The sequence below is a fragment of the Rousettus aegyptiacus genome, unplaced genomic scaffold (genome assembly GCF_014176215.1).
Source record: "Rousettus aegyptiacus isolate mRouAeg1 unplaced genomic scaffold, mRouAeg1.p scaffold_m13_p_11, whole genome shotgun sequence".
Lineage (NCBI taxonomy): Eukaryota > Metazoa > Chordata > Mammalia > Chiroptera > Pteropodidae > Rousettus > Rousettus aegyptiacus.
In genome coordinates, this window is record NW_023416286.1 from 49,986,697 (window position 1) to 49,997,175 (window position 10,479).

General features: G+C 38.0%; 1 protein-coding gene across 2 annotated transcripts in view; it reads left to right on the plus strand.

The window, feature by feature from the left end:
- The window catches only part of IRS2 (insulin receptor substrate 2), a 28,516-nt gene extending 18,990 nt beyond the window's left edge, over positions 1-9,526 (plus strand). For both annotated transcript variants that reach the window (XM_036228809.1, XM_016145257.2), the window contains one exon: positions 7,056-9,526. In XM_036228809.1, the coding sequence (XP_036084702.1) occupies positions 7,056-7,060 (5 nt within the window). In that variant the 3' untranslated portion in view covers positions 7,061-9,526. The remainder of the gene's footprint in view (positions 1-7,055) is intronic.
- Positions 9,527-10,479: the final 953 nt, after the last annotated feature.

Consider the following 10,479-nt stretch of genomic DNA (forward strand, 5'->3'; position numbering starts at 1 on the left):
TCATGAATGTATTTCTTATTCAGTGATAGAATCATAGAACTAAAACAGAACAAAAAAAGCAATAGCAACTCTTAAATATTTAATATTTGAAGGAAAGAAGGGTCTGTTTGTAATGACACGTAACAAGAGGCTCCTGAGGATGGGTATATTTTGAATAAATTATTCTCCATTACCTTAATTTCAAAGGAAAAAACATACTACTTAGTTTTGAGAACTTCAGATATAAGCAACATAAATATTTTTATAGTGAGATAAAATATAGGCGTTTTTTTTATATCAGCATAAAATAATAAGTGTAATGTGTTAAATCTGAGGAAAGAATTACACTATGCACAGGATATTTGTGATTTTAAGGCAAGTTATTATCACTTTTAAATATCCTTATTATTTTGTAGAACAGAAACATCATTCTTATATTCACATTCTCAAATGACATAAGAAAAAGATTTGCGTCCTTTTGAATTGCAGATCCCATATCTATGACTTTACCTCTGTTGAAGTTGAAAGAAGAGTAGTATGGCATGTGTTTAGTAATAGAGTTATTCAGTACTTTTGTGCTATTAATGAAAAATCACATAAAGAGCCATAGGTAAGGGAAATTAATTCCAAAAGTGTGCTGGCTTCATAAATGATTCCATGACTAGCTTCCTTATTTTCAGTAGGGTCTGTAACCAGATAGCGTGGTTTTTAGTACACAGTATTACATTTCTAAAGCACGTGCGTAAGCTTGCAGATAATTTTCAAAGGTGGTATCATTAGTCTCCAGGTGTAACACGCAGATGGAAATATACAGTGTTATTTTGACAAATTTGTCCTCCTTTCCCCTCATCGTCTTACTTGGGGCATACAGTCTCTGTAACAACCACTCAACTCTGCTATTGAAGTGTGAAAGCAGTCATGCAAATGAATGACCTTGACTGTATTCCAATAAAACTTTATTTACAGAAACAGGCGATGGGCCAGATTTGACTAAACTTTGCTGACCTCTGTCTTAGAATGCACTCTCAGTGAGGTCTTTTCTCTTGGACCTCAGACAGTTCTAAAATGTTGTTCACCTTTAGGAGATATTATTTAGCTTTCTGCCTATGAGAAATGACATAAATCACATGAGTTATTTCAGTTTAATTCAGCAAAGCTTTATAAGGACTGGACAAGCATTGTGCCAGATGCTGGGGACAGGCATGATCTAGCTAACTCCTCGACTAACAGGGGAGACAAGATGCACAAAACAAATTCATTGCGTCAATGGGGAGAGTTTTATTAGGAGCCAATGGTACCATGTAAAAGTTTAAATTCTAGTCCTCAAGTGAAAGTTTAAACCTCTTCCCCACTCCTCCCCCAGTCCTACACCTCTTTTGTTATTTGCAAAAATTAACAGTGATGACAGTAAGGAAAGTTCTGGAAGAAGTTACTGACTCTCTTTTTTTCCAACCAGCTGCTAGGCTTTGGGCAAATCGCTGATGCTCCCTCATCTGGATTTTACCTAGAAAGTTCTGACATTTCATAATTGGAGAGAAGGCCCCACCAGCCATTCAGGAGGCATTTTGCCCCTCGGGTGTTTGTGCTGAAGAATAATCAGCAATATTTCTCCTATGATGGTGGACGCTGCCGCTGCAGCTATGGTGGCAAACACTTTCTGTAGAAGAATAGCTTGTAGGATGCACATGTCAGGTTTTTTAATAACAAGCCCAGAAAAGAAAGAGATGTATAAGTATTATGATATAAAGTCAGCCAAGGCTATACACTATAAAATTAATATAGGTGGTTCTGGGTGAAACTATGTGGAAAAAATTTGAAGTGCAGTAGTTGACAGTCCAGGAGGCCTGGTTGCTCTAGTCTTTGGTGATTAAGACAGTCTTTTGTGAAGGATTAAACAGGAACCAAAGAAGGAGAGATGCCTTTTACTAACCCCAGCCTTATACGAAAATTAAATTGTGCCATCGTGTTGTGTCATTGATATCAAGTTACAACTTGATGCTAGGGAATTTCTTTAATAACCAGCATTCAGAGTGAAATGATTTTAATTGTCAGTGGAAGTGATGAGTTCATATAAAAGAAAGTTTTAAATCTTTCACATAGAGGAATGGTAAAGTAATTTACTGCCCTCATTTGTCCCAGGGAACTTCTTCTTCCATATTGTCCTTTTAAGTGATTTTTTTTTCCAGTTTAAAAGAAAAGTTCAAGTAACTGTTTTTTCTTATTTTCTTAGAATCTCTGGCTTGCTTGTTATCACACCCGACCTTACCTTTTTTTTTTTTTTTTTTTTTTTGGTGTATTCTGAGAGCATTTTGCTTTTAGTAAAAGAGATCCTGATTATCAGGTTTATTTTTCTAGGAATTTCTAGTGTAACTGAAAAGTTTATTTTTTCCTGTAATTCTGTGTTTAACATGAAAGATCTAAATGGGGCTGAAGGACATGTTCGGGCTCACAAGAGAATTTTTTCTTAATCATAGTTGCTACCAGGAGCATAAACTTTAATTTTAAGTAATATATTTTGTTTTTGTCATGTAAATAGTATCTGCAACACTTTTAATTCAGATATGCCTGAAAATGTTAAGTCATTTTTACCTACTAAATGGATTTTTGCTCTCTTTGGTCCAGTGTTGCTCACAGAAGGCTTGTGAGGCCCTGCTCCCTTCAGTTGCGCTGTGAAGTCCTCCATGGGACTCTGTCTACATGGGGCTGCACAGGAAACTGCACTGGGCTCCACAGGGGGCCCACGTGGTGCCCTACATAGAGCTGTACGTATATGGAGCCCTACGTGGAGCCCTACATTCTAGATCTGATGTTCACTGTATTTTCCACTAATGTTACTGGAATCGTGGAGTCCACCTCACAGGTGGCATGGCATGTCAGTGTTTTGGCATTTGTGGTGTCCAGGGCAAGGGAGCTTTCCTGATTGTTTAAATGGCAAAGTTTTTAACGGATTTGTTTTCTTTTTCTTTTGTTTTTGGTAAACCAGAGCAGATTGAAGGTGGGTCTTTAATGGACCCCACCTTTACTCTTGCTCATTTGCATTCTGATTGCTCTTTTAAATGGAAGAGACAAGGCATAGAATTATTACTAGTCCCCAGGGAATTATGATAACTGGCACATGGGACTGTACCCCTCAAATGAACATCATTTGTCATATATGACAGCAAATAAAAAGTGTGGAATAGCTACCCTGCATGACCTGTCATATGGAACAACTTTAATCTTTTTGCTGAAATTTTTTTTAATCAAGTAAGTCTAGATCGATGCCTTTGTGAACGGGTTTTTTATAAAGCAATGTCTAAGCTACAGAATAGTGCAGTGTGTAATTATGTGACAGATTCAATGAGTATCAATAAGTTTAAATTATTTTTAGATGCATTACCTCTGGGAAAAGAATCAGGGTAGGTTTTTCAGTAATTGCATTCATGAGCAATACATGGTTCTTGCTATATTTCTTTTTTGTTTTGCTGCTGCATCTAACATGTTCAAGTAATGTGTCCCATCTTAATGAGTATCCAGTGTGGAGTGATCCTAAAACTAATCATTTGTTCTTTGCTTCTACTGGAATTAACATAGATAATAAAATAAACAAAACTTTACTGGAATCTCATTGTTAGAAAGCAGAAATATTTAAAGGTTGAGGATGTCAGGTTAGTGGTGTTAGAAGACTTTTTTTCTAGTCTACATAAACTGGATTAATTTTCCGGGGGAGCGATAATTTAACTTACTTTAAAAGTAAGTCAATAAAAAGGCAAACAATAAAAAGGCTCGCATTCCGAGGTTCCAGCTCCCGCGTGCCTGTCCCTTCTTTCTGGAGATGGGGGAGTGACACCCAGGGAATAGTTCCCATGTATCCTTGAGACCTGGGTTTAATGTCTGGATGCCGTGCCTGGCTACTGAGAATCTGCCTGAGTGACAGCACGCGTGAATGCTTTTAGCCGAGGCATCTTCCCCAAGTAGTTTTCACGACACCTTTTCCTTCAGCCAGTTCCCTCCTTGTGGTCCTAGCTCAGAACCCTTGCTGGCATGTGCACCAGAAATTTACAGCTGGCTGTTGGAAAGGGTGTTTTAGATCTCAGTTGAGGCAGACAGCTTCTGTCTTGGGCCTTCTTTTCATAACACATTAAAAATTGTAGTTAGGTTTCTTAAACAGACTTTTTTTTTTCTCTCTGTGCATTCTTAGTGAGTATTTACATTCCATAGATTTTTGTCGGAATTTTTTTGCTCAGTAAGTTATAGTCCTCTCAGTCTGATTTGGAGGCATTCAAAGCCTTTTCTTCTTGTTCTTCTTCTTTCGTATCTCAACAATGATTATTTCTGATGGCTAGCTCTGTTTATGTGTGGTGTGGGTACTTCCAAGACTTCGAATTGATTTCCTGAACTAGCTGCAGCCTGTGGGGGAGGGTGTTGAAGGAGTTGATGGTAAACCTCAGGTGTTTTAGTGGCAGGCTGCTAGATGGCATGGATTGAAGTTACATAGGCCATGGGAAGGCCCACAGGTCTCTACTTTTTCCCTTTGCTGTGACAGGAGGCATCCATGAAAAGCAGTTGTGTTTTAACTTAACAGGAGACAGAGTGCATCCACGTTGTTTATTTGCTCTGGTGCACATCTGTACATTTAAGAATGTGTTTGAAGCAATCCACATCTCATGCCTAGATAGCTGTCTCTGAGCTGGTGACCATCCTCTCACTGGTCCCCCTGGCCTAAGTCTGCTCAATGCTCCTGTCCCATGTGCCATGAACAGATTCCTCTCCCTGTAATAGCGCTTTGTGTGTGTGTCTGTGTACGTGCACACACGTACGCTCAGCCTCCTTCCCTCAGTCATCAGTGGCTCTCCCTGGCCCATGTGTAGGATCATGTTCCTGCCCTCTTACGTAGAGGCCAGGGGCTGCTCAGCCTCCTGGAGAATTGGGTTCCTCGCTGTCTTGACATTAAATTGCATCACTGGGTTGCTGACAGCCATTGTGTCTGTTGCACCTTTGATATAACTTTCTTGGTAACTGCAGCCTGGCAGTCCTTCACAATCCAGGTGGTTTCAGAGTGCTGCCCACATTTGAAAGGGCTGCTTTCACTGCCTTCCAAGAGAATAGCTGTCACATGACTCCCGTTATGGCGGGAACTCTCTCTCTCTCACTCATCAATATCCCATGTGCCTCAGTGAGGCCCTGCACTAGAGTAAAAACATCTTTAAAGGTCATTCTATGAACAAATGCATGAATGATGTGTTTCCTTGCCTTTTATCAACTCTTTTTATCCTAGTGTTATGCATAGACATTCAGGTTTTTATAATTGCGTACTTTTCAGAAAATAAAATTACATGTTCAATTTGATTAGAACACACAGACATCTAATGATAGGACTTGTTTCATAGCAATAAAGCTTCTTTGAAAATGGAGTGAAAAAGACTGTGGCCCTATGAATTTGGAAATGGAAAGCAAAATTTTCAGCAATAATTAACGCTTTTCCCCTCATTTATGTGACTATATGTTTAAGTTTGAGGAATTAACGAACTTACTTGTTTAGCTGTTTTCAAGATAATAGGTTTAGAGTTAACAGGAGACAGTTTAGCCACAGCTAGCTAATCATTAGTGCAAAAATAAAATAAACTGTGACTAGAAATCTTTATGTAAGTGGATCCACAGTGGGATTTTGTCTTACAATCAAGGCCTGAGTGACAAAATGCAAATTCTCTTTAGGGTTGGAATCAACTCCGGGTGGATTTTAGCAAATGCCTGCTTTTTAAGGGATGCATTTTTAAGGGATGTTCTGGTTCTCACTGCAGTCACTTAAAACTGGAAATCACAATAATGAATGAAATAGCCAGAGGATACATCATTCCTTCAGAGGAATTTGTTTTCTATTAGGTTTCCTTTGCAGAACAGTTTACTTATTAAAATTTTTGAAGGACCTAAGTGAGGCTTTTTAATAATAATGAGATAAAAAGTTATCACTGCCTCAAAATGTTACATTGTGGGGAACTTTCAAAAACAGTCATGAAAAGATGCAATGTTTACATTGTACTTGACGGTCCCCTGTCCGTACAGGCTTTTGTTTTTCCTGCCTGACCCACGGAGCAGAGCGGTTTCACATGCTCATTCGTAGTTGCGGAACATGCTGGAAATCCCTCACTGGGATCAGTCCTCTGAGCTCAACATGAGCAGAAAAGAATTAGAGTCACAAAAAAATAAACCTAAGAGTGTGGTGAGCATCTAGGATTGGAATTCTAAATGATCAATAATGCAGGGTATGTAAATACCACTGCAAAGAAGAAAATTTTGACCTGTTTAAGACAGGGCGTGACCAGCGGTGTCCACATGTGATTGAGTAGCTATGATTGTGTTGAGTGATGAAAATGAACAACTTGGCATTTTTGTTAAAAAGCTTAGAAGCTTTTTTTTTTAACGTGCTATGAAATGTGCTATGAAATGTCAGCATTTTTCAAGTTGCTCTTGTCTCATAAAGAGGGAACACGTCAAGTTCCGAAATGTTGGAAACTGGGGAAAGGTTAAAGGTTAAAGGAGCTGAGTCTTCACTCTGAAAGAGTGAAGTGGACTCCTGCTTTCTTATTATATACACATTTGCACAATTGGCATTGTTTACAATGCACTTTAATATGCTGTGCTTTTTCATCTTAACAACAGCCCGGTAAGGAAGGCTGTGTTCCCCACCCCCTCCACAGTGACGATGAAGGAACACACCAAGACCTAGGCAGTTAGAGGGGCCGTTGCTAGTTTTCCCAGCTCCTCTCTTTAAAGGGTAGAATTATGCCTCTACCTCTCCTTCAGTGGTATATCTCACAAAAGCACATGTGAATAATTTTCTTAAATTGAAAATATGAACCTCACTGTATGGACCTCACAACTCACTCTAAACCTAATACTTCTGCCTCCAGGGAAACTGAATAATTGACCCATCAAACTTGTTCCTGGAAAATGAAATGAATAAATGTTTGCTTCCCAAAGTGCACCATTTTATAAAAGTGACACATCGGAAAAGCAGGTTAAAAAGGACCTCTTGCCTAACTCTGTAGATTGCTCTGTTAGCCTGACAACCACGGCTGTCTTTTTTTCTTTTTCAGAGTGAAGATCTGTCTGGCTTTATCACAATGACATCACACACCAGAGAATCTCATTAAAAGAAGATGCTCAGCATTTTTTTAAAATCTGAAGCTGCTTACAATTTTTATTTTGGGTCTGAGCAATTAGTATGTTTTGAAACATCTATGACTTTATTAGACATGGAACCAACAAGGCAAGAATACCTGCCTCGCTCACTCGTTCCCATAGGGGGCATTCCTCCTCATGTTGTTTGTGTTGTTTTGTTTTGTTTTGTTTTTTGTTTTTAACACAATTTGCTGAAGAAGTTATTCTCAAGAAAATTGGATGTCTTCATTGGCCCTTTAAATTGTGGCCGGTGTCTTAATTTCTTCTTACTTTCATTTTGGCAAAGCAGATTTGTCCCTCAGCATGCTAGGAGATTCTACCAATACCCATTAAAGTGGTAAAATCTGGTATTTACTGGCGTACACTCAAAACTACCACAGTCCTACCTCAGTTCCAGGTAAAGCCGGATTTGCGTGGTTGGGGGCTTGCAGGACCTCCTGTGTATCTGCTGAATGTGTTGCAAGTGTGGTCATCAGCCTTATTAAACTGGTTCCAGTACACAGCTGCTTGTTGGACTCCAATCCAGGTACCTGCGTGTTTACTCACAGACAGAGCCCAGTGTGGGACTGACATTTCTCAATGAAAATGAAATTTGAGATTGGACTTTGAAGATAAATTAATAAATAATAATTATATGTAACTGAAGCAACCTACTTTTGAAAATCATCAACTGTATTGGGTAGTGGGGGTGGGAGGGTTGGGGTTGGGGAAGGGGGTGAATATCTCTTTTTACCTTTAACAGACTTGTTTAATCTTCTCTATGTAGATGTTTATGTAGGTACTTCAAATTGCAAAAGCCTTTGATCCTATTTAACAAGCTCAAATGTCTCTGCTATCCTTAATCTTGAGCTTGCATTTCTTTAACCAAAAATTCATGTAGGCATGCTAGCAATTCAAGGGTGGTCACCAGTTTAGCAGCTTTTTAAAAAAGTGTATTTATTATCTTTACTATAATGCTATCGTATGGGCCAATGAGGCTGCCCTGAACAACAATACAAAGAAAAAGAAGGAAAGAAACTGATAAAAGAGGCATTCCGGCCCCTGTGTTATTAATGGAAAAAGAAAAAGAAGAGAAACAATCTCATAGAACATGTCACTTGTGGAAAAAATTCCTGACAAGACTACCCTTGTTTTACGTTTTCAGTGTTCTGAAAATATCAGTGTTGTGGCGATTATCATAGGTGTCACCTAAAACTGCTGCCCTCGACCAGCAGAATGTCATGTCATCTCGCTGCTCCCTTGACACGTGATGGAGGGCTGTAGACCTTTTTCTCCCGTGGGTGCATCCCCAGTGCCTATCTTCTCTGATAGTCTCGTAGAGGTTACAGTAGTTCATTGGAGGTATGAGCTTTTTTTTTTTTTTTTTTTGAGAAAAATATATATAAATATATAGATATATATGACTATAGAATAATGCATTAATAAAAATGAGGCTTTTTAAAGAGGAAGACCAAAAAATTCAATGTCTTAAAAATATATTTAATGGCAATGCAAAAGTCTTCCTGCTTCCATGCTGAACTTTTAGAACAGAGGATTGTATTGCAAGACAAAGTTGAATGTAAAGTGATCCCCCCGAACATTTTTAAAACTTACTTTTCTAAAGTTACAAATCACAACAGTGCATAGACCATACGATGTTAGTTTAAAAGTCAGTTTCAGTGTATAATATATATACTTTATAAAAATGTATAAAATGTCCTAAAGTTTTGATTTAGTTTTGGGACTAGGAATTCATGGGTGGTATTTGCTATGTAACTCCTCCCAGGTACAATAGGACTGAATGGACCCTGCCGAATGCAGTGTATGATGCGTATTTAAGCAGTTCTCTATACTTAGAGTAGTCATGCCACTATACAAATGGTTCATGTTCATACTGCAACTTAAAACAAGCAAATAAACAATTGATAATATACTAAATTTTCCTCTATCCTGTACATTTCAGAAAAGGCATATGCAATATTTACATTTTTAATTTAGTTTACAGAATGGAACCAAAATGTATAAATGTTATGTTTGCTAAAACTTCACAATGTATATTGGGTCTTTGTACATTTTGCCTGACTTACCTTAAATTTAAAATATTTTTTGCTATATAAACTTTAACAGTTATTAAACAGTGTTTTCTTTTTGGGTACGTATTGTTTCTGAATATCAAGATGTTAAATATATTTCTTGCTATTGTGATATGACAAAAGACTTATCTTGCTCTGTCTTCCACTGTACACGCTGTATATAAGGGTCAATGTGACGCTGCTGGAGACGAGAATAAATGGAACTAGAATAGTGCATTGTATTTAGTCTGTATTGATCATGGATGCTCTCCTTAATAGCCATATGCAATAAAATAAAATACATTATTTATGAAATGAATAAAGCTTTGAAGATATTCTTTCTACGTGGATTCTTAGTTTAACATAAAGCCACTCTACTGATGTTTTGGAGTAAATAAGTAAATATTCAGCCCCTAAAAGTAAAAATACTTTGATATCTCTTAATTTTAAAATGTTTATTTTGAAAATGCTCCCCAAATCACGAAATTTATAAAAAGTAAATGTGTTAAGAAAACAAAGAAGACTGTTTATAAAACAGAATTCTTGCAAGCTGCTGGGTGCTGTCCTAAATGCTGTACGAATATTAAATCCTTTACAGCTCACAATGACCACAGGTGGTAGGAATCACCATCCCCATTTTAAAGATGAAGCAACTGAGGCACAGAGAGGTTAAATGACCCGTTGGAGGGCACAGCTCATGAGAGGCAGAACCAGGAGTCAAAAAGTACAGCCTCAGAATCCATGCACTTGTGTATTCTGCCATGCAGCCTCCCAGAGATGCACACATAAGTAGGATTATACCAATGCATATGTCAAGAAGACCAAGAAAGACATCAGAGCCAAGAGGTATAATTTAGTAGGTAGAAATATAAAAATGAAGCCTATTGATTTTTATCAAGGACAATTCTACCTTCTAGTTAGAGATAAGTTTTCATCCCTCTGTTTTACCCTATAGTTACAGTAATGTAATAACATGGGTGTCATCTCTTTTGAACAAATAAAAGCGGAGGAATTTTGAAGATGATTTTAAAATAACGGCTCTTAACTCACACAACTGGCATGCACTACGCGGTATTTGGGAACGTGTAGGTGACAGTGCGGCCTGTTTGTTCCTAGATGGATTGTTCTGAGGGCTCCTGTTAGCCATAGACGGCAGCATGATCTGCAGATAGAGAATCCCTGAAATCTGCTAACTGTTTTAATGGTGAAAGGGTAGGTGATGGACGTCATTCTAAGGAAGTTGTTTATGGCAAAAATTGGCAAATGTATTTATTCCAAAGAGCTGATT